The following is a 25,604-nucleotide window of genomic DNA, read 5'->3' on the forward strand; positions in this document are numbered from 1 at the left end:
TATATATAAATTGATGAATTAATGAAAAATTATATAAATATTGAAATAATATTAAATATTATTTATAGCCGTCGAAGATTATGTGTAGGTCTTACAATCTTAGACTAACAAAGTTGCTTCTATCATAAAAAAGAGAGGACTGTAGACACATGACGTGTATTCTGACTGGGCACTGCCTTCTAGTGTTGGAAAACTATCGATAGTTTGCGATAGTTTGAGATTGACTATCGAATAAACTATCGATAGTTTCGATAGTTTTCTTAAGTTGACTATGCGAAGTTCATGTATGAATATAGCAAAAATTATAAAGTTGATTTCTGAAATAATATTGCTAATAAACACTTATTGTTAATTTTATTTATTTATTTATTTATTTGTTAGTCTACAAATTTTACAATTAATCAGACTAAATATGAATGAATGAATGAATATAAATGCGGATTACAGTGTATGTATGTTTTTATTTTAAAAACTATTTTGAGAAGGGTAAATATACATTGGGGTTTTCAAAAAGGTTCTCAACGTACATACATACATATGTATCTACATTTCATTTACTTCGTATATGTACATTACATGCATACATATTTTTTTTTTTTTGCATACATATGTCTGTATGTATTTTTAAATAAACGCTCAACTTCTATTTAGGGAGTTCACAATATGTTGTAAAGTGTTGTATCGTTGTATAGTTTAAAAACGCTTTTATCAGTATTGTTGTTTGCTGTAAAAAATTTGAATAGCGACGAAAGCCAGCTGTACGGCGATAATCAAGTTATGTACAATAAACAACAATGCTGCTAAAAGCGGTTTTAAACTATACAATGATATAATAATTTACAATACCTTGTGAACACCCCAATTATTTTGATTTGTATTTCAAGAAAGCCAATGGTTTTTATTGAGAAAAACTATTTTATCCACATTTTTGGGCTTTAGTCTGTTTCGCCGTTCGGAACTTACAACTCCGCATTTGCTGAATGTGCGTTCTGATTCTGTCGAAGTTGCCGGAATACAGAAATATTTCAAAGCAACCGTCTTCATAGGTATAAAATCATCTTTTGAAGTCTTAAGAATATTATACATGTTATGTATAAATTTACTCAATATTTAGAAAATAAATACCTTCCAAAAATCTAAAATATTCGCACTCTGAATTAAATTGGGTCTTTCAAGGTATTGTCTTTTTGTGATTATATTGTCTACTTTTCGGGATGTCACCTCTTCATTCCTTGCATCTTCTAAGAATTGAAATAGTGGATCACCTCCGGGTTGGGAAATATTTTCGATCGGCCGTTCGCTCACTGAAGGTGCTATGCAGTTCATTTCTGATTCAAGAAGCATAGCAGCTGAGTTTGCGTTCAGGATTGAGATGAAAGCCTTTTTCTTGAAACGAGGATCCAGTAGTGTTGAAATTTTAGTTGCGGTTCTCTTCTCGTATGGAAAGAGACGTTCTACAACCCCTTCTTTTAAACTTTTACACAAACGTAAAGCGGTAACGTTATCTGGTTAGGGTAAAAATAGCGATTTTTAGTTTTTTAAACGGCAAAAAAATTAAAACATATATACCTATTTTAGTTTCCATTTCGCAAAGATTTCGGTAAAGCCCATTGACCAAAGGAATTATAAGCGATATTGTTAGCCCGTTTCCGGAACACCTAACCGTCAATGTATAAAAAAGCGAGAGTATTTTCTCGACTTGCTTTAGCGTAACCATTTCTTCCTCGGTAAACGGTTCAGGTGCTTTTCTATTTGCCATTAAAACCGATGAAATGGCATCTATTGTTTCCAATATTCGTTTGATCATCATGTATGAGCTATTCCAGCGTGTTGCAACTTCTTGTATAAGTTTCAGAGGGGTCTCGGTATTTTGAGCCTTCTTAAACAGTTCAGTTGCATTTGAACTTTTTTTAAAGAATGTGACAATCGTTTTACACTTTTGTAGCAGAGGAGCCAGATGTATGTTGTCCTTGTCTTGCAATAGACTATTTTGTACTACCAAGTTCAAAGTGTGGGCCAAACATGGAAGATTCTTCTTTTTCAAAATTTCGCACGCCTTAGTTATATTAGAAGCATTATCAGTAACAATGTATGTAACCTTATCCAAAATATCATAGTTAATAAAAATATCATGCAAAGATTTGGCAATGTTGTCAGCGTTGTGATTAGTGGCTTCAAGTAATGGCATAGTTGATAGTACTGCCGTTCGCATACTAAAGTCTGGATCAATAAATTGACACGTTACTGTTATGTAACTTTCCGTGGCGGCCGAAGTCCAGCAATCCGTTGTTATAGCGAGGTACTCAACAGCTGAGAGTAAATCACGCAGCTTTGACCGGCATTGCTCATACATATTTTGTATATGTACGTTTTTTAAAGTGGTTTTGCTCGGTAACACATACCGTGGATCTAGTATTTTTGTATAGGATCTAAATCCTTCATGATTAACAATACTGAAAGGCTGCAAGTCAACTCCAATTAGTCTAGCCAAAGCCTTATCAATTTCTTTTTTTCGCGATGATGTAGGATCATATTCTGCACCTCTTTTGAAATGCGAGTCTATTGAACGCATTGATGATAGGATGCTACTGGAGCCGCTTGAGCAACGATCATTTTCATTTTCCATGTTGGGATGCATTCTCTTCAAATGGTCACGCAAATTGGACGTGTTGCCACTTGTCCTATATTCTTTTTGGCATATAAGACATGTAGCCAACTTCTTGTCGGTAGACTTTTTAAAATATTTCCACACCTTTAAGATAAACGTTTTAACATCTTCATGCAAACGTTAGGAATTATAAATATTTACCAAAGATAGCCCCTTAATCATCCCATTTCCGCCAGCTTCGTCAGTGGCTTCAACTTCGGCCGAATCGGCATTTGTAACAGGGAACTCATTTTCTACAATAATGTTATTGTGTTAAAATAAAATTAAAACGCAAGATTTGTATGCTTTATTTAACTTACCTTCGTTGGTTCTAATCACAAATTTATCAATTTTTTCGTGCTTTAAAAAAATTTAGGCATGGTAACAAAAATCGAAAAATTATCGATGGTTTTCCCAAACTATCGATGGCGGCGATGGTGCCCGACTATCGATAGTACCATCGATAGTTTTCCATCACTACTGCCTTCTGGCGTCACATGCCCTTAAATTAGGCTTGGTCATTGATAGCAGATGTAGGAGGTACGGATTGGAGGAGGAAACGATCGAGCATGTTTTGTGCTCGTGCCCTCCGCCAGGTTAAGACTCCAGTTATTAGGAGAGATACAGCTGTCAGATCTAGAAGCAGCAAGTGGCTTAAGTCCTAGAAAGCTTCTAGTATTTTTTGATAGGGTTTTTCAGTTTGGTCGTTAAAACAAACTTCTGGTAACACTACGGACTCATTCAGTCTATGTGAGGTCCCATGGACCGACCTATAGCCGCCTCGAGTAGTTGCTTATTTATTTCTCGTTTATGTACCTCTTATTGGCTTTGACTATATACATGTATATATGTCATATGCGCACTTTATTGCCTTCTATGTATGTGTGTGTATGTAGCTTACTATTGTTGTGTTGCATTTATTTACTAGCAGCACAGTGACGCATCGAAATTGCTAACAAACTCTTGATTACTTTGCAGCTACCTTTATCGTTCGAGTCTCTGAACTGTCGAATAAATAACTCAAATATTCTGTATAGCAAAATGTTCTTTTTTTACACTGCTGTAGTAATAGTTCACAAATAGATGAATTACAGCGTGCTGAAATCAAACTGAATGACTATCGCTTGGACTGCGCTGCTTTTATACTCTCAGTTCGCCTTGTTCACCTATTTCTCCCAGGGTCTAGACTTGTCACGAACAGCCGTATCGAATAGTTGCTTATTTATTTCTCGTTTAAGTACCTCTCATTGGCTTTTGGCTACATACATGTATATCTGTAGCTGATGTAAGTCCATATACGCACTTTATTGCCGTCACATGTGTGTGAAGTATTATCTTCGCTTCTAGCTGCTGGTTATGTGTGTGTAATATTTTTCTTTGCCTTCTATGCATGTGTGTATATATACCTTGCCATTGTTGTGTAGCATTTATTTACTAGCAGCACAGTGACGCATCAAAATTGCTAACATTCGCCACAATATTTTGTTTTATGAACGGCCAGTTGAGTCAATTGCCAAATCCACTAATTATCTTTGAATTTTAAGGAAAAGCAAAGATTTTAAAAATATAAGACGGTGCATTGTAGGCATTTGGAACTTTGTGTAACGGTTCACCGCCCCACATGGCTGATTTTTTGAGACTGTCTAACTCTGTGAGATATTTTGCCTTAGGAAAAATTACCTATTTGAAAATACGATATCAGAACAAGTAAGGAAGGTTAAGTTCGGGTGTAACCGAACATACATACTCAGCTGAGAGCTTAGCTGCGTATGTCTCGTAGATGGTTTATAAGTGGTTTTTAATTCCACATCACATAAGTTTGGGAAATATCGACCAAATTGTAGACCAAGGGTGACGTTTTTTGGAACGATTTACCCTCATCCTTTGTCAAATAAGAGAAAATCACCACGTAGGAAAATGAGCCTAGGGTAACCCTGGAATGTGTTGGTATGACATGGGTATCAAATGAAAGATATTAATGAGGGTTTTAAAAGGGAGTGTCTTTTAGTTGTATATGTGAAGGAGTTTTCGAGATATCGACCAAAATATGGACCAGGATGACCCAGAACATCATCTGTCGGATACCGCTAATTTATTTATATATGTAATACCACGAACAGTATTTCTGCCATGATTCCAAAGGCTTTTGATTTCGCTCTGCAGAACTTTTTCATTTTCTTCTATTAATATGGTAGGTGTCACATCCATTTTACAAAGTTTTTTCTAAAGTTATATTTTGCGTCAAAAAACCAATAAAATCACCATTTTTCATCCCGTTTTTCGTATTTGGTATAGAATTATGGCATCGATATCGAAAAGTGGGCGTGGTCATAGTCCGATTTCTCCCATTTTTAGTACCAAGATAAAGTGAGTTTAGATAAGTACGTGAACTAAGTTTAGTAAAGATATATCGATTTTTGCTCAGGTTATCGTGTTAACTGCCGAGCGGAAGGACAGACGGTCGACTGTGTATAAAAACTGGGCGTGGCTCCGACGATTTCGCCCATTTTCACAGAAGCTATGCCATTACCAAATTTCACAAGGATTGGTAAATTATTGTTCGACTTATGGCATTAAAAGTATTCTAGACAAATTAAATGAAAAAGGGCGGAGCCATGCCCATTTTTCAATTTTCTTTTATTTTTGTATTTTGTTGCACCATATCATTACTGGAGTTGAATGTTGTCATAATTTATTTGTATACTGTAAAGGTATTAAATTTTTTGTTAAAATTTTACTTAAAAAATTTTTTTTAAGTTCGTCATCCGATTTTGCTAATTTTTATTTAGAACACATATAGTAATAGGAGTAACGTTCCTGCCAAATTTCATCATCAGCTTTCAAAACTTTTAAATTACCTTCTTTTAAAAGTGGGCGGTGCCAAACCCATTGGCCAAAATTTTAATAACTTTCTATTCTGCGTCATAAGACCAACCCTCATACCAAGTTGCAACGCTTTAGCCATCTTTGGTAATGAATTATCGCACTTTTTCGTTTTTTCGAAATTTTCGATATCGAAAAAGTGGGCGTGGTTATAGTCCGATTTCGCTCATTTTAAATAACGATCTGAGATGAGTGTCCCGGAACTTACATATATACCAAATTTTATTAATATACCTCAAAATTTACTCAAGTTATCGCGTTTACGAACGGACGGACGGACGGACATGACTAAATGAATTTCTTTTTCTCCCAGATCATTTTGATATATAAAAGTCTGGCTGGCACAAATCCTTGGGCTGAACCCTCCCAGAGGGTGCCGGCTGGTAATATGCACAACAGTTTCCCCTTCCAGGGGAGTGCTAGCTAAGTTTAGGAATCATCTCCATTTGTGCCCCAGCTCCTTAATAGCTTAGACATATGGAAATGGTTTTTAAACGTGGCCTCAAGGTGGGAACTGGACCACGCCCAGTTGAAAAGGTGGCCCACCCCTAATCCAGGGTTTTATGCGATTCCGTGCCCATTGGATGGTTTGCAGTCAGGGGCATCCGACTGTATTCTTACGGAGCCTCCCGGATACCGGTCCACCTCCGGGAGTAACGGCGACTTGCTGCGGTATGGGGCTCTACCGCAGTCGACCGCATTGTTTCCCCTATCCCTTAACTGCAGGCTGCCGAACGGTCTCACCTTAGTAGGCAGCTAACGAACAAGATAAAATGAGCAACAAAAACCTGGCCTCGGATCCCTGCACGGGTAAAGATGCCGCCCTTGGACTAGGCATTAAAAAAGTCCACAACTCGTCGGGAACCGCACAGACGGCGCCGACCAGGCCTTCACGGCAACAAAAAAATCTTCGGCCACCTGTGCAAGCTAGCGGAAGAACTAAACCCCTTGAGGGCAAGTCCAATTCCGCAGCAGCCGGCAAAGCTAGCCACAAAGAGGGAAAGCAACGTCCGACTGAGCAAGCACAGGAGGCCCGTCCCACGCCCGTACCGGGCACCTCTTGTCAGCAGGTCGCTGGTAACAGCACTAAATCCTCCACGGACAAAAGTACTGCCTCCACCGCTGCAAAGCTACCTCGCAAGCCGGCTGAACCCCTTGAGGGTTCCAAGGCAAATAAGCGAATCCCGGCTTCGGTCCGCAAGCAGCGGAACATTCGCAATGCCGTCAAAATCGTTGAGAAACTTGGCAACTATCCCAGCGACAAGTTGACGGCAGAGCAAAAAAGTTCTCTGGCCTGGACCAGGAAGATTATTGCTGCCAAGAAGAGCAGCAACAACAACCCCATCCCTCTTCCTCTTCTGCCACCAAACTACCTTCTGACCCGAAGATGCCGGCCCTTAAGAGACAAAGGTCTATGGGAAATGCCTCGAGCGATCCCAAAAGGCACCGGCCTTCGACCTCTACTCCCCCTGCCCTGACCAAAACCTTCAGCGAGGCGGCTAAGGCCAACTTTACGCTGGCGGTTTTGAACCGCGGTCACCCGGATGGGAACATGACCCCGGATAACTGGAAGGATGTCCTTAACGGCCTTCTCAGGATCTTTAAGGACATCATGACCAAGTATCCGGGGCCGGTTCCCACTATCCGTGATGCCGGCTGGTACCAGGGTAGGGTGAAGCTTGTTTCCTGCGCCGATGAGCGCTCGTGCAAGCTCTACAAACTCGCCATAGCTTCGCTAGGACAGCTGTGGCCTGGGGCCAGGTTGGATGCGGTCGGTGTGGAAGAAATTCCGAACAGACCGAGAGCTTGGGCCTGGGTCCCAGACGGCATAGCGGATCCTGGCGGGATACCATCGCGGAGTCGAATCAGGGGCTACCTTCGAGCGATTGGAGGATAGTCCGGGTCGGCGAGACAAGGGCGAAACAGCGTTATGCTGGCTTCATCATAAACGAGGCTTCTCTCCCTTGGCTTGACGAATGTGGTGGAGTATTAAGCTACGGCTTCTACTCCATCACGTTGAAAATTCGAAGGGATGGTACGAAGGAGGAAACACCGGACGAGGGTGAGCCAGTACCTCAGGGCGAGGGGTCAGACAGAAACACCCCGAGTGGATCTGCTGCCCATGGTACTGGGGAAGGGACCGCCACCGCGCCGGAGGATCTGGTGATTGGGGATACCGCCTCGAGCGAATCCGCAACCGCCACAATGAATCTCACGGACCCATGCAACACCTTGAGTGGACACGGGGCCGATATCGAACTGGCACGCAGCACTCCGGATGCCGAGAGCGATACACTCTCGGTATCTGAATTTGCGGGCCAGTTCTTTACGGGCATGGACGAGCAGCTTCTGCTGGAATCCGACCCGTCGGATGCCGAATTCGACGATACTATCGTAGAGGAGGCATCTGACGATGCGGATCAGCAGAGGATGGACGTCGATGCCGCAAACGAACCGTAACGGGCGCGCAGGTACTGCAGATAAACCTGCACCATTCTAAGGCAGCCTCGGCTGCCCTAATCTTGCGCCTCAGCACAACGTATGAGGACGTCCTTCTTGTCCAGGAGCCTTGGGTCGTTGGCAGCAAGGTCTGTGGACTCTTTTCTAAGGACTACAGGCGGGTGATACCGACCGTGACAGGTAGAATCAGATCTTGTATTCTAGTAGAGAAAAATCTAGTATTTATTTTACTATCTCTTTTTAGCGACGAGGACTTTACCTGTATTAGCCTCGAGCTACAGGGGCAAACAATTTGGCTGATGTCCGCATATCTCTCGCACGATCGCCCAACTTCTGTGCAGGACCGGCTCTGCAAAGCGGTACGGAAGGCCCACAGTAAAGGGTTCCCGATAATAATTGGGGCCGATGCCAATGCACATCACACTGCGTGGGGCTCTACCGACATTAACAGTAGGGGTGATTCTCTTTTTGATTCTATTATAAGTAACAATCTAAGTATTTGCAACTCTGGAGACAAACCAACCTTCATCACCTCAAACAGGAAGGAGGTTCTAGATGTTACTCTAGTTTATGGGGCATTCTCTGACCTTGTCAAAAATTGGAGAGTTTCCAACGAAAACTCATACTCTGATCATATGTATATTATTTTCACTCTGCTCTTGCGTACACCGCCTAGGGTGGCTTACAGGAATAGGAGACGTACGGACTGGAACCATTATAAAAAAGTCCTATCCTCTACTCTCCTAAAGAACGCTTCTCACGGTAGGCCGAGCCTACCGCTAACAGCTGATGAAGCGCCTCCTTTAGACACAACATTTGCTTCTATCGGTGAGCTAGACTCATCGTCAAAAATAGAAGAAGCAGTAGATCTTATCACCAAATCTTGTAACGCTGCCTTCACAGTAGCCTGCCCGGAGATTAAGGTGAGGGGTAAAAAGAAACCCTATTCGTGGAACCAAGAAATCTCCGAGCAGAGGAAAAACAGCAGAACACTCTTTAACGAGGCTAAGCGCACGGGAATCTGGTCCCATTATAGGGACGCCTTAAAATCTTTTAAGAAGTTAATCCAGAAGGCCAAAAGGGACTCCTGGAAGAACTTCACCAATGACATCGAAGAAGTCTCAGAGGCCAATCGCCTACGAAAGGTCCTCTCCAAAAACCCCATACCTCCAAGCTGCATTCGCACAACGAGCGGAGAATGGGCCACTTCTAGTACGGAAATTCTCGAAACCCTGATCAGCACTCACTTTCCAGGCTGCAGATCTCAACCATACATCTTAAACACGCAATCTAACCCAGGGCCATTTCAACCCCTGGACCACATTGTAAGCGAAAAAGGAGTTATCTGGGCAATCAAGTCCTTTAAACCCTTCAAATCTCCGGGAACGGATGGAATATTTCCCGCTGAATTGCAAGCTGCAAGCGATCTTATAAGCCCGCTGCTAGCTAAAATCTACAAGGCTTGCCTCAACCTGGTCTATATCCCCACGGAATGGACCAAGGCAAAGGTAGTCTTCATACCCAAAGGAGGCAGGATATCGGGCAACAGTCCGAAGGATTTCAGACCAATAAGCCTGACCTCCTTCCTCCTAAAAGTTCTAGAACGATTGCTGGACGCCTACATTAGACGATCGGTAAATAAGGTACTAATCTCTAACAACCAACACGCCTACTCTAAGGGCAAATCCGTAGAGACAGCTCTACATGCTATCACTACTAAGATAGAGAAGGGTCTTGCCTTTAAAGAATTTACGCTGGGTATCTTTCTCGACATAGAAGGAGCCTTCAACCACCGGATGCCAAGTCATTGCATATGCCGATGACATAGCCTTGACAGTTACCGGCAAACACCTTCCGGTGCTTGGCGAACTCTTGCAAAATGCTCTTAATCTAACAAACACGTGGTCTTTGGAATGCGGACTCAGCATCAGCAGTGAAAAAACTGAGATGGTGCTTTTTACCCGCAAACGCAGTATACCGGAATTTACCCTCCCGTCCCTAAACGGGAAGGATATCAAACTCTCTACCGAGGTTAAATATCTCGGAGTTATTCTAGACAGGAAGCTTGACTGGAAGCGAAATGTGGAGGAACGATCCAGGAAAGCCACAATGGCTTTCTACGCTTGTAAGTCGGCAATCGGAAAAAGGTGGGGTCTCCAGCCACGCATAGTCCATTGGATCTATACGGCAGTGGTGAGACCCATACTCTTCTACGCCGTCACCGTATGGTGGACGGCACTCGATATCGAATCTAACGAGAGTAAAGTAACGAGAGTGCAGAGGATGGCGGCAATGCTCACCAGCGGTGCCCTTCCCTCCACTCCCACCAAAGCTCTTGAAACCATATTATTCCTTCTCCCAACTGATCTATATGGTAGATACTGTGCCTCCTGCAACGCGGAAAGGTTCAACGCTATCGAACCATGGAGGGACTGCAGGTTTGGTCACACCCGGATCCTGAAGCAAGTCCCCGAAACCTTCTTGAAATTGGACCATACAACATCGCCCCCTTGCTGGGACAACAAATTTTCCACAAGAATCCCAGAGAGGAACGAGACAACAGAGTCGGCAGCGGGATATTCTCGGAGAAGCTCAATCTGAGCGAGAGCTTTCGCCTACCTGATCACTGCAGTGTTTTTCAGGCTGAACTCATAGCTATCTGGGAAGCAGCCCGCTATCTTGCTAACCTGCAGGTAACCAATTCTATTTAAATTTTCTCTGACAGCCAAGCTGCCATAAAATCCCTGCAATGCAGTAACACCTCGTCACTAGTGGCATTGAAGTGCAGAGAAACCCTCAACAAACTAGCTGAAAATTGCAACCTAAGCATAATATGGGTTCCTGGCCACTGTGACATCTCAGGAAACTGCGCCGCGGATGAGCTAGCTAGAGAAGGCACCAACTTGCAAACAACAACCTCCGCTGGTTGGTCCAGCCCTCCTCTAACCACTTGCAAATACCACCTGCGATCTCTTTTCACGGATCAGGCAAACGCCCGATGGGCGAGGGAACCTACATGTAGTATATCCAAGCAAATCTGGCCTAAGCTGGATGAAAAGAGATCGCGATCGGTGATATTGTTAAACCGTATCTCTATAAGCCCACTAGTGGGCCTTCTTACAGGTCACTGTCTCATGGGCACTCACGGTGCCTATATGGGCCTGCAGACAAATGACTTCTGCCGCAGCTGTAGGGACGAGGAGGAGATAGAAAGCGTTGAGCACTATCTGTGCCACTGTCCCGCACTGTCAAAAACCAGATACCAATGCCTCCACAGACACTCTTTTGGGTGCCTTGCGGAGCTTGAATCTATAAACCCAAACAACAAATTGCGTTTCATTAGGCAAACGCGCTGGTTTAACCTCACTTTCTTCCTCTTCTTCGAAAGTAGGGTAATAGGAAATAGCCCCCCCCCCCCCCCCCCCCCCGCGTGGTAGCACAACGGGCCACAACGGCCTACGTGAGTCTCCGCTCGGACAGCGGAGGCAGCCACTCTAACCTAACCTAACCTATATAAAAGTCTATATCCATCTCGATTAGTTTATGCCGTTATGGGGTACCGTTATGCGAACAATATTATTATACTCTGTGAGCTCTGCTCAGCTGGGTATAAAAATAGTGGCATAACAGCTTAAGTTAAATCAACAAATACAAAATCTCAACCAAAACAAAACAAAGCGTAACCGTATATTTTTAAACGGTTTTATTTAGCTTGACTTGACAGGCTGGCTGGTTGGCTTGCTGGAACGAATTTTGTAATTGAAATTTAAGTAACTTCCCGATAAGCTACAAGCTTGAAACTTGGAATATAGTTCAGAACCCGATGACAATGCAATAATAAGAAAAAAACTCTGATAGCTGGCGCATGGATCGAAATATTTCAAAAAATCGTATTTGTAGTTCGATTTTTTTCATATTTGGAACACATAATACACACATGAATAGAAACCGACCTGTGAAAAAATTACCGCTAGGTGGCGCAAAGATCGGGATATTCAAAACAAGTAAGGAAGGTTAAGTTCGGGTGTAACCGAACATTACATACTCAGTTGAGAGCTATGGTGACAACATAAGGGAAAATAACCATGTAGCAAAATGAACCGAGGGAAACCCTGCAATGTGTTTGTATGACATGTGTATCAAATGAAAGGCATTAAAGAGTATTTTATGAGGGAGTGGGCCATAGTTCTATAGGTGGACGCCATTTAGGGATATAGCCATAAAGGTGGATCAGGTTGACTCTAGAATGCGTTTGTACGATATGGGTATCAAATGAAAGGTGTTAATGAGTATTTTAAAAGGGAGTAACCCTTAGTTCCATAGGTGGACGCCGTTTCGAGATATAGCCATAAAGGTGGACCAGGGGTGACCCTAGAATTTGTTTGTACAATATGGGTATCAAAAGAAAGGTGTTAATGAGTATTTTAAAAGGGAGTGATGCTTAGTTCCACAGGTGGACGCCGTTTCGAGATATCGCCATAAAGGTGGACCAGGTGTGACCCTAGAATTTGTTTGTACGATATGGGTATCAAATTGAAGGTATTAATGAGGGTTTTAAAAGAGAGTGGTGGTAGTTGTATAAGTGGTCGCCTTTTTGAGATATAGCCATAAAGGTGGATCGGGTTGACTCTAGAATGCGTTTGTACGATATGGGTATCAAATGAAAGGTGTTAATGAGTATTTTAAAAGGGAGTAATCCTTAGTTCCATAGGTGGACGCCGTTTCGAGATACCGCCATAAAGGTGGACCAGGGGTGACCCTAGAATTTGTTTGTACAATATGGGTATCAAAAGAAAGGTGTTAACGAGTATTTTAAAAGGGAGTAATCCTTAGTTCCATAGGTGGACGCCGTTTCGAGATATCGCCATAAAGGTGGGCCAGGGGTGACCCTAGAATTTGTTTGTACAATATGGGTATCAAAAGAAAGGTGTTAATGAGTATTTTAAAAGCGAGTGATGCTTAGTTCCACAGGTGGACGCCGTTTCGAGATATCGCCATAAAGGTGGACCAGGTGTGACCCTAGAATTTGTTTGTACGATATGGGTATCAAATTAAAGGTATTAAGGAGGGTTTTAAAAGGGAGTGGTGGTAGTTGTATAGGTGGTCGCCTTTTCGAGATATCGCCATAAAGGTGGACCAGGGGTACCTCTAGAATGCGTTTGTACGATATGGGTATCAAATGAAAGGTGTTAATGAGTATTTTAAAAGGGAGTAATCCTTAGTTCCACAGGTAGACGCCGTTTCGAGATATCGCCACAAAGGTGGACCAGGTGTGACCCTAGAATTTGTTTGTACAATATTGGTATCAAAAGAAAGGTGTTAATGAGTATTTTAAAAGGGAGTGATGCTTAGTTCCACAGGTGGACGCCGTTTCGAGATATCGCCATAAAGGTGGACCAGGTGTGACCCTAGAATGCGTTTGTACAATATGGGTATCAAACGAAAGATGTTAATGAGTATTTTAAAAGGGAGTAATCCTTAGTTCCATAGGTGGACGCCGTTTCGAGATATCGCCATAAAGGTGGACCAGGGGTGACCCTAGAATTTGTTTGTACAATATGGGTATCAAAAGAAAGGTGTTAATGAGTATTTTAAAAGGGAGTGATGCTTAGTTCCAGAGGTGGACACCGTTTCGAGATATCGCCATAAAGGTGGACCAGGTGTGACCCTAGAATTTGTTTGTACGATATGGGTATCAAATTAAAGGTATTAATGAGTATTTTAAAAGGGAGTGATGCTTAGTTCCACAGGTGGACGCCGTTTCGAGATATCGCCATAAAGGTGGACCAGGTGTGACTCTAGAATGCGTTTGTACAATATGGGTATCAAAAGAAAGGTGTTAATGAGTATTTTAAAAGGGAGTGGGCCTTAGTTCTATAGGTGGACGCCGTTTCGAAATATCGCCATAAAGGTGGACCAGGGTGACTCTAGAATGTGTTTGTACGATATGGGTATCAAATTAAAGGTATTAATGAGAGTTTTAAAAGGGAGTGGTGGTAGTTGTATATGTGAAGGCGTTTTCCAGATCGCGACCAAAATGTGGACCAGGGTGACACAGAATATTATCTGTTGGATACCGCTAATTTATTTATATATGTAATACCTGCCAAGATTTTAAGGGTTTTTTATTTCGCCCTGCGGAACTTTTTCATTTTCTTCTACTTAATATGGTAGGTGTCACAACCATTTTATAAAGTTTTTTCTAAAGTTATATTTCGTGTCAATAAACCAATCCAATTACCTCACCATGTTTCATCCCTTTTTTCGTATTTGGTATAGAATTATGACATTTTTTTCATTTTTCGTAATTTTCGATATCGAAAAAGTGGGCGTGGTCATTGTCGGATTTCGTTCATTTTTCATACCAAAATAGAGTTCAAGTAAGTACGTGAACTAAGTTCATTAAAGATATGTCGATTTTTGCTCAAGTTATCGTGTTAACGGCCATGCGGAAGGACAGACGAACGACTGTGTATAAAAACTGGGCGTGGCATAAACCTATTTCGCCCGTTTTCACAGAAAACAGTTAACTTCATAAAATCTATGCCCCTACCAAATTTCAAAAGGATTGGTTAATTTTTGTTCGACTTATGGCGTTAAAAGTATCCTAGACAAATTAAATGAAAAAAGGCGGAGCCACGCCCATTTTGAAATTTTCTTTTATTTTTGTATTTTGTTGCACCATGTCATTACTGGAATTGAATGTTAACATAATTTACTTATATACTGTAAAGATATTAAATTTTTTGTTAAAATTTTGCTTTAAAAAAAATTTTTTTTTAAAAGTGGGCGTGGTCCTTCTCCGATTTTGCTAATTTTTATTTGGCGTACATATAGTAATAGGAGTAACGTCCCTGCCAAATTTCATCATGATATCTTCAACGACTGACAATTTACAGCTTGCAAAAATTATAAATTACCTTCTTTTAAAAGTGGGCGGTGCCACGCCCGTTGTCCAAAATTTTACTAATTTTCTATTCTGCGTCATAAATTCAACTCATCTACCAAGTTTCGTCGCTTTATCTGTCTTTGGTAATGAATTATCGCACTTTTTCGGTTTTACGAAATTTTCGATATCGAAAAAGTGGGCGTGGTTGTAGTCCGATATCGTTCATTTTAAATAGCGATCTGAGATGAGTGCTCAGGAACCTACGTACCAAATTTCATCAAGTTACCTCAAAATTTACTCAAGTTATCGTGTTAACGGACGGACGGACGGACGGACATGGCTCAATCAAATTTTTTTTCGATCCTGATTATTTTGATATATGGAAGTCTATATCTATCTCGATTCCTTTATATATGTACAACCAACCGTTATCCAATCAAACTTAATATACTCTGTGAGCTCTGCTCAACTGAGTATAAAAATCGTATTTTTAAAACACATAATACATACATAAATAGAAAGCGACCTACGATGTCCGATTTGGCTCATATTTGCAACAAATATTACATACAGTCCGGTAGAAGTGACATCAATCTATTTTGGAGTTCACAAATTGTCAGGAAAGAGTCCTTGTAATAATGGGTCACTAAATGAACTAAATAAATAAAATAATAAAATGAGAAATAATAGGCAATTAAATAAAGACTAAAAACTTGAAAATAAAATAATTAAACACAAATTTTTAAGTTAAACGGTTTTATTGAAAACAATACTTACATGAAGTAATAATAATACTAAAAGCTAGAAAATAATTAGGTAGGTCCTAAGTACTAGTCATCACACTCCTCATCAATCTAGGGCGTTGATCAGACAATTAAATAAAAGCGTTGGACGCGTCAAATTTCTAATGATAGTTATAAGTAAGACCAACTGAACCTTAATAAGGTATGCTACGCTTCAAATTTTTAGACATTTCACGCGCCCAACGCTTTTATTTAATTGTCTGATCAACGCCCTAGATTGATGAGGAGTGTGATGACTAGTACTTAGGACCTACCTAATTATTTTCTAGCTTTTAGTATTATTATTACTTCATGTAAGTATTGTATCCAATAAAACCGTTTAACTTAAAAAAAATTTTTTAAATTATTTTATTATATCTATCCTCTTTGACTTGGTAAGAAGCATCCAGTACAAAATACTGGATTATTTTTTGGAAAAGTCTTACTGTCAGCACTGACACATGTTCATAATTCATTACATCCAGTAAAATATCATTTTCGACATTATTTGATAGTTGTTACACGGCTGTATGCCTAATTATTAAGCGATTTTACTATGTAAGAGGGAGATAAAAAAACTTACACGTATACAGTTTTTAAAAAACATTTAAGGGCCCATTACTTGGCAACTTAGCCACGATTATACTCCACTTAGCGCATACTATCTGGCATCGTAATTAATAAATGTCAATTTGTATGACGAAATGTCAAATGAAATGGAAACAAACAAATGGAATAGAAAATCAAAATTCAACAGACTTCTAAGCTAAGTTTTGAGTAATCAGTAACATGTAATGTTCATTTAACAGAACTGTAAGTGACAGTTCTCAAGTCCAGTCAAGTCTATGCTAAGTATCAGTAATGGGCCCTTTACGCCATTCCCCTTACGTTTATGATGCAAAGTTCAAAGATGACTTGATACGAAACATTTCTTTACGCTCTCATTTTTTCCGCTCTCACGAGGGATTTATCTCAAATTTGTGCTGGCAACAATCACAGATAAATCCCTCGCGCCAGCTGAAGCGGGTGCCAGAAAAAAAAATGTGCCAGCTAAAAAAAAAAGACCAAAAATTTCGGTAAACTTTAAATTTCTACAACTGTAGAAATGCGTTCAAAAATGATGGGGGAAAAAATAAAAACACTTGTGTTAGTGTAAATATATTTAGTTCGAAGGTGGAGAGTAAATATTATTTCCCATTCAAAAGTTATCACTAAAAACAGGTTTTGTAAATATGAAGCCCCGAAGCAACCAGTCGATTTAGATCACAGAAACTGGAACGTCAGACATGTAAGATAAGCCCTATCTACAAAGTGATGTTAATTTTTATAGCCTAAGTCCGGTTTACTCAAATTTCAAAAGTAGATTTGGTTTTCAGTGTGAGTTAAATGCGTTACGTTTGACTAATTAATTTAATTAAAATGTAAATTTTACTTAGATTTTTTTATATGAGTTAACCGGGGATTGCCCGTATCGCTTTAAATGTATGAAAACATTTATTTCAAGCAATTTTTAATTTTATAATTTATTTAATAATTTGGGAAAAATTTAAACAACGTGACATCAGGACGGACAAGGCGACAGCTGTTTCGATTATAGCTTGTAAATCTCTTCAAAGCCTTTTCTCCCGGGAGTCGGAGTCGAACCCGCACTCCTACGATAGTTGAAATGGTTATAAACGCATTCAGCTACGCCATGCCTTAGTTGTTGTAAATTTTATTAAGATTTGTTTATATTTAACTCCAACTAGTCGTATTATTGTGAAATAAGTTTAAAGAAATAAATATTTTTCTGCAATCAATTTGTTAAAGATTGAAACTATAAAATCGTCGAAATGCATGCCAAAAATCCCCATATTCAGATCTAATCATTTTTGTTTGGAGTGGCAATGTTATAAAGAATGTGTATTTTGGCAGCGCTCTCTCGAAACTTCACAACTTAGCCACGATTATACTCCACTTAGTGCATACAATCTGCCATCATAATCAGCTGTTTAAATAAATGTCAATTGCCGTCTTCCAGTGAGTTTTACAGCTCCGGCTCACGCTCAATTCTCACGGGAATGCTCTGGATCATTGAGAGACTTGAGAAGCAGATGTCGTGAAATTTTCGCACACGTGAAATGTGATAGGCAGATGTCGCCGCTGTTTTTCATTTAACTCATACGGTGCAAGGCTAAGCAGCGACATCGATTTTTGAAAAAGTAGGTTTATTAAAGGCAGCGTTGCCAAACTAAAAAGAAGTAATTAACAAATTATCTGGCTCACAAATTAAACCATACTTCTATCTGGATTTATCTGGCTCAAATCGTTGTTGTTGCATTTACATGCAAAATTATTTATCCGGCTCAGGATTTTGCCACCGGATGACGGCAATTTGTATGACAAAATTTCAAAATGAAATGAAAACAAACAAATGGCATCTCAAAATGTAAACGTCACTTAGAACCACAAATCACCTAACCAGATTGCGCATTCACGAGTTCAAAATTGCTTCGTTCTGCGCATGTACGTCATAGTTGACTCTTGAGCGAATAAAAAAAGAGCGAGAAAAAGAGATATAGGAAGTCAATTCATACGTCATAAAAAACAGCTGATCCACAATGGTAACATGTGCAATGCGCAATCTTCTCTTGTGTGATTTGTGCTTAGAACTTACATAGAAAATAAAATTAAACATACTTCTAAGTCAAGTTAAGTGTTGATAAGTTTTGAGTAATCAGTAACATGCAATATTCATTTAACAGAACTGTAAATGACAGTTCTCAAGTCACGTCAAGTCTATGCTAAGTATGATTAATGGGCCCTTTTCTTTTGATCGCTGATAGTTAGGTTGACAACTATGGCTATCAAATGTTTCATCAAATGATAGCGTAGTAGTTTAAAGCATAGTACAGGTCTACAAGTAGGATATGTAGCAGCACGCACATACACAGCCACGCTCACCTGATAAAATGCTTGTTCTTGTTCGTTTTTTTTTTGTGGATGCTATTTGGCACTGTTGTATATCTTAGGTCCAAGAAAAGTGTAGTAGCTGCTAACGAAACTGCCTAAAATTTTTATCGTAAAATCACAAAGAAATATGCTTATATACATTCAAACGAGCACTTAATTACATCTCTCTTTAAAGCCATATGTTTTGGACAATATTAATTAACAAATTGCGATACTTTATTACCGGCGACGATTGCTAAAACACGACCAAAACCATCGGGGGAGGTATTAATAGACTCGTTTTTGCCTTTTTCGCCTTTGGGCTATTGATAACAAGACAAAATGCGCCTTTTTTGTTTCTCTTTCCACATTTTTGGACGGGTTATTGCAGTCGACCTCGGTTTGAAACTGTTTTCCGCGGAGAACTTTCGAACGGGTAGAAAAACTTAGCACCCGAGTTTGTATTCTCAATACTGGAATAACTACGCTGCCCCAGATAGCCCAATTCAAAACTTTTGTATAATTTTCTGTAGGACCCATATAGGTGCTCATATATGTAATACTCCTATATTGCTAATAGAAAATGCTCGCAATGTGTTTTGAATTCGAAATCAAAACAAGACAGCCTATAAATTTTTGGTGATTGTAGCAGCATAAGTGTGACAAGAAAAAATTTACATTTAGGTACATTAGATTATTGAATACAAAAACCAAAAATTTTAAACAGCAATATATCGGCACTCTGATGTTTGGGAATGTACCTAGCCTTTTGTAGCAATATAGGAGTATTACATATATGGGTGCACTACATTTTCATACTAAATTCGTTCAAAAAAATTTACCATCACAGCAACCCATATCTGATATTCCGCTCCTTTTTTTGTTTCCCTGCGTCGCTTTCCACGACAGCAACCCCGGTCATTTTGACACTTCGTTCAGTGTCAAACGCATGTTCCACGCAGGTTACACCGAGTTCCACAATAGTTTGACACTGATCGAAGTGTCAAACGGCAGTGTGTTAGAAAGAGAAAGGAATTGTTTCCTTCTCATACATATCATACTTGTAAACCTGTACTATGGTTTAAAGCCCCTTCACATAAGCAGTTTTTCATATAGATACGTTTAACTCAATCTTAAGACCGCGGTACAATGAAATGTTTCATATAGATGCGTTTAAAACAAGCTTATGCATTCCAATAACATCGCCACAACTAACCAAGATGGTGCGTTTGTAAATATGAAGGAACTTCAGACTTGGCAATTGAAGTTTATTACGCCTTGCCCATTCACATACAAAATTTCGCGAAACACTGTTGTAAACATTCTCCTTATACAACAAAAATACTTGGTAACATATTTTGTGTCGTACTCCATTGTTATATTGCTGTTTTTAATTGTGAAAAATGTTAGAAAATTTCCCAACCAGTAGGAAAAATAATTTCACTTGCAAAGTGTGCCAACACCCTTAACCAAAACAAATGTCACATTCTTCTTCTTATGCTTTTCTTGTAACTAAATTTGGGATATGGCTGCTTTTCAATATCAGATGGCGCCAGTGTCGCTCATTCTACCGTTCTCCATAAAAATGCGTGCAATCTACTCATAATGCATAAGCTTGTGTTAAACTCATCTATATGAAAAAGTGCTTATGTGTCGGAGCTGTTATGCATTACACGTATTTTTATGGTAGAGTAGATTGAGCGACACTCGCACCATCTGACATGAAAAAGTACCCAACTTGATACTTTTGTTGCCAGCAAAGCATAAAAAGAAGTATTTGACATTTGCTTTGGCTAAAGGTGCTGGCACACTTTGCAAGTGAAATTATTTTTGCCACTAGTTCGTAACTTTTCTAACACTTTTCGCAATTAAAAACTGCAATATAAAAAATTAATATATGTTAGCAAGTATTTTTGTTGTATAAGGAGAATGTTTATAACAGTGATTCGCGAAATTTTGTATGTGAATGGGCAAGGCTAAAAACCTTCAATTTCCAAGTCTGAAGTTCTTTCATGTTTATAAACGCAACATCTTGGTTGTGGCGATGTTACTGCAATGCATAAAAATTACCTTTTTTTAATTTTATTATCAAATGTATTTGTTAATTGTTATTTTAAGTTTTAGGCTTGAAAAGCCGTAATACAAAATAAATAAATAAACTCGCAAAAAAAAACTGACTAACATGCCAACCTAATAAAACCGCACAGCGTTTTGGTCAACTCAATTTTGACGACCGGTGTCTTCCCAATATACGGGAAAGTTGCAAAAGTTATTCCAATCCGTAAACATAATAATGAGTATCGACCAATAGCCATACTCCCTAGCGGGTTAGGTGGTCCGAATATACCCGCTGTAGGTATGCCTGTCGCAAGAGGCGACTAAAATACCAGCTTCAAGGGGCTGTATAGCGCAACCCTTCAGGTTGCCAGTGCAATATATAGCTTCTCCAAACCCAATTGTCAACCTCACCTATCCGCGGCGAATCCTGTTTCACTAACAGACGAGGCTCTGGCGACCCCAAGCTCCTCATGGAACTTGGGGGTGGGGAGGGAGGGGATGGCCTGAAAGTTTAATGTGGCCCCATAAATCGTTCCCGAGATGGTCGGGCTAGCACCTTAATGGTGCTGTGGTACCGGAGCGTACCGGATCTGCATCCGGCAAAGGACCTTCACATCGATAACACTCCCCAAAGCCTTCGGGGAGCAACCTTATCGCTACACCAAGTAGCGCAACTAACAACGAGAAACACGTAAATTTTGGATGCTCTTGCGAAAGTTTTGTTACATTATTAAATAAATTGTTATATACAAATTATCTCGCTTAAAAACTAGTGTACTAATTGAAAATAAGCACAGGTACAAGGAAGAAATTGATGTAGTTGGTGAGGAAGGATGGAAGCAAGATGTGACAGGTGCAAAGGCACCATTCGGACAGAAGTGGCGAAAATCCGATGTCAAGGCGTGTGTGGGAAATATTTCCATTTAACTAGCAAATGCGCTGGCTTGGACCAATACAGCATAGATAAACTGAGTGAAGTTCCGATGCTTAGGTTTATGTGCGATGATTGTTTGCAGTACATAAGTAACGTTGATGACATCCTTAAAGATATACAAATAGTTGTGAAACAAAATGGCCAAAGGCTACCTGAATATAGAAATAAGTTCGATTTTTCTCTGAAGAAAAATGAAGATGAAATTAAGCAAGTACTGAAGGCGGTAGAAACAGCATTTGCTGAAAGAATTAAGGCAACGAAAAAAGCCATGTGACATGTGAGAAAAGTCATGGCGCAACGATACAAGGTGGCAGCATGGGACAGCTGATTTTAGGCTTTTTTTATTTGATTTGATACATCAAATTACGGCGCAGTACGATTTTGACATTTGTCCATCGAATTTACAAAAACAAAGTACATGCAATTTTTATTTATGTTTGTAGGTATGTCACCATGCTGCCACCTTGTATCGTTCCGCTATGAGAAAAGTGTTAAAGAAGTAAATAAACTCCGTGATATAAGTTACGTTCCATTGAGACTTGAGCGAGATACGGATAAAAATTTAACATGGAAATGCAACAACAACGTTGTGATCCTGATATTTATCTGGTTCAATTTCTGATCCGTATAGCAGTTCTGTTCGTTTCGTTTTCTGTAGTAGATTTTTTGACAGCTAACCACTCATGGCTCAACTATATGGTTGGTTCATCTCTACAGCACAACATACATTTGTTCACATTGCCAAAATCAGAGTGTTGCTGTTAGACGAATGGAATGGAATGAAAACATAAAACTTAGCAGCATTTGTATGTAGTAAGAAAATGTTGTAAATTCGTTGGTTTCATTTTAAGTTTGCCATTTCCTTCTGACAATCGCTACTACAGTGAAATGAAAAAAATAAAATCAGCTGGTGAGATGAGCCAACCATATAGTTGAGGCATTGTAGCACTGAACTAAATATGTGTACATTTGTACATAGCGGAATGATACAAGGTGGCAGCATGGTGACATACCTACAGTCATATATAAAAATTTCATGTACTTTGTTTTTGTAAATTCGATGGACAAATGTCAAAATCGTACGGCACCGGAAGTTGATGTATCAAATTAAATAAAAAAAGTTTATAATCAGCTGTTCCAAGCTGCCACCTTGTATCGTTGCGCCATGCATTTGTGTATACATACATAAAAGAATTCGCCATATTTTAAAGCAAAAACACTGAAAGAGTAAACAACTTGAAGATGATGTAAGGAAAATAAATAGTTTGCTTACGTGCGAAACTATTTAAATGTTAATAATTCTATCAGTATCTTAAAATTTTGAGTAGGTTTCTTCTTATTTTCAACAAAACAGATGTTTTATATTAGTGCTGCCAGTTCTCATAAAGTTGATCCAGATCGTTCCAATGAGATTTGAGCCAGAGCTCGATAAACCAATGGAACGACCCTATAGCTGATGTTCTAAAGCAAAATAGCGAGCAGGTATGTAAGGTAATTGAAAACAACAAAGAAGATAACAAGAAAATGGTTGAAGCAATAACTAAAGAAAATGAGAAAATGTGTGCAGAAATCATAGCGGAATGATACAGGTGGCAGCATGGTGACATACCTACAAACATAAATAAAAATTCCATGTACTTTGTTTTTGTAAATTCGATGGACAAATGTCAAAATCGTACTGTGCCGGAAGTTGATGTATCAAATCAAATAGAAAAAGGTTATAATCAGCTGTTCCATGCTGCCACCTTGTATCGTTGCGCCATGGCAGAAATAAAGAAAAATTCAAACGGGGATGCCAGACTTTCATATGCAAACGTAGCAAAAAGTGCCAAATCAAAAAAAGAAGAGTACCAGAGCTAAGAAATGTAGTTCCTCTAATAATTAAGCGTAGTACCAAACAGGAAGTTAAAAAAACTAAAAAAGATCTTAACTCAAAAGTTGATCCCAAAGAGTTGCAAATTATGAACATAGTGGGTGGACAAGATGGAGTGGTAATCGTAGAAAGTGCAAATAACGTTGAGAGAGAAAAAATAAGAAATGCAATTGAAAATAATATTGGAAATAATTATGAGGTGAGGATCCCTAAAAAAATTAACCCATTAACCGGAAAAGTTACAAATATGAGATTGAGGAGCTTGCTCAAAGAATTAAAAGACAAAATAATTGCTTAAGCAAAACTGACATAAAAATTACAAAGTTATACCAAGTAAATAAAAATGGAAATATTTACTACAATGCAGTTCTAGAATTGGATGTTAAAGAGTTTGCGAAGATATTAGCTGAGGAAAGGCTTAATGTAGGATGGGAACGATGCAAAGTCTACGATGCAGTGCAGGTTTTGTGTTGTTTTAAGTGCAAAGGTTTCAATCATAAAGCTAAAGACTGTAAAGAAACAGAAGTGTGCACTAAATGTGATGGCGCACATATTTCCAAAGAATGCAATGAGACAGCAATTAATAAATGTATCAACTGCATTAGAGCAAACAAAGATCTGAATATGGGACTAGATATAAACCATGATACTATGGATAGATTGTGCCCTGTATATCAGCAGAAGCTGAATGTTAGGAAAAAACATATGGGATACTAGCAACAAACCAAATATAATGTGACTATATCACGGAAAACTAAAGCGTATACTACACGTAATAAGGAAGGCTGTATCCTGCAATGCATATATCTTAATATTAATAGTATTGTTTCAAATAAAGTAGAACTAGAACGTCTTATGGAAGTTAAACAACCAGCTTTAGTAGTGTGCTCCGAAACCTGTACAACAGATAATATAATGGACTCCGAGTTAAATATTTCTACATATAAATTAATCCGGTGTGATTCACACAGTAGGCACACGGGTGGTGTGTTATTTTATGTACATGAACAAGTAGAATTCAACGTTGTATGCAATAAGTCTTTCGACATGAACATATGGTGTATTATTATAAAAATTAAAAAATGCGCTCTAAAGTGGAAATTTGGGGTAATCTATCACTCACCTAGTAGCAGCGATGCAGATTTTGTTAAATATTTAAATGAGATCGTCACAGAGCACCTTAAAGATTCGGATAATAATCTAATTATTGGGGACTTTAATATAAACATGAATATACCATCCACGTACTCTAACCAGCTTAGAAGTGCGTTTGCACAAATGGCCATGGTACAAAAAATTGATTTTAATACGAGAGTAACGGAGCACTCAGCTACAAAAATTTACCTACTATTTGCCAATAATGACCAGATCAAAATTGAATGTGCCAGCGAATATAAAATATCTGATCATGAGACAATCTGCTTTCAAATATCTACTTCAAAATATTGCAGAATGAGAAAATATGCTAATGCCGTCTGTTGGGAGAACTACAGCGCGGAGAACCTGATAAATCTGCTGCGGATATGTGATATAAGTTCTATATCTAATATAGCGTTAGAAAATAGGGTTCAGGCTTTGAATGATATCTTGTCTGAAGCCATGCAAACGTTGACATACGAAAAGAGGATCAATATACAATTGCGAAATAAGTGGTACGACCGTGAACTAACATTACTACATAAAAGAAAATTGTAATTATATAAAATTGAGATTAGCACAGGTCATTAAGATGATTATAATGCCGTTAAAAAAATATATAAAAAAAACTATAATACTTAAAAGAAGAAATACATGAAAAGTCAAGTGATTAGTAATAAAGGAAATATGAAATCCATGTGGAAATGTTTGAAAGATGCTGTGGAACTTGCAGACAATAAAGAGCATATTAAAAAAATAGTATTTAACGGTGAATGTCTAGAAAATAGCAACGATATAGCTAATGTCTTGAATTGTTACTTTGTTCAGAGCATAATCCAAATCAATGATAGTATTGAAACAATTGAACTTGTTGATGAAAGTGAAACAACCAACTCGGTAGCAACATTTGAGCTCACCAGTATCGAGTTAGAAGATATAATGAACATAACAAAATCATTTAAAAACAAATATGGCGGTAAAGACCTATTGTCAGAGATTGTTATCAAGGA

At 39.1% G+C, this 25,604-nt stretch overlaps 2 protein-coding genes across 8 annotated transcripts in view; both read right to left on the minus strand.

Annotated features, from left to right (window-relative positions):
* The window catches only part of chif (chiffon), a 63,166-nt gene that overhangs the window by 23,628 nt on the left and 13,934 nt on the right, over positions 1-25,604 (minus strand). The window lies entirely within an intron of this gene.
* Positions 504-15,457, minus strand: LOC137240978 (E3 SUMO-protein ligase ZBED1-like). Of its 6 annotated transcripts, none has more exons than XM_067768065.1 (6): positions 15,390-15,457; positions 2,968-4,177; positions 2,810-2,901; positions 1,570-2,752; positions 1,126-1,505; positions 504-1,068 (listed from the first exon to the last, which is right to left on the minus strand). In XM_067768065.1, exons 3-6 carry the CDS (start codon positions 2,828-2,830, stop codon positions 880-882), a joined length of 1,773 nt encoding a protein of 590 aa, XP_067624166.1. In that variant the 5' UTR covers positions 2,831-2,901; positions 2,968-4,177; positions 15,390-15,457; the 3' UTR covers positions 504-879. The 6 variants fall into 6 exon arrangements, with proteins under 6 accessions (XP_067624166.1, XP_067624170.1, XP_067624168.1 ...); XM_067768069.1 differs by lacking the exon at positions 15,390-15,457 and having other exon boundaries at positions 1,570-2,056; positions 2,246-2,752; positions 2,968-4,735; XM_067768067.1 differs by lacking the exon at positions 15,390-15,457 and having other exon boundaries at positions 1,126-1,466; positions 2,968-4,734.

This window comes from Eurosta solidaginis, chromosome 2 (assembly GCF_040869045.1).
Source record: "Eurosta solidaginis isolate ZX-2024a chromosome 2, ASM4086904v1, whole genome shotgun sequence".
In the NCBI taxonomy this organism is placed as follows: Eukaryota; Metazoa; Arthropoda; class Insecta; order Diptera; family Tephritidae; genus Eurosta; species Eurosta solidaginis.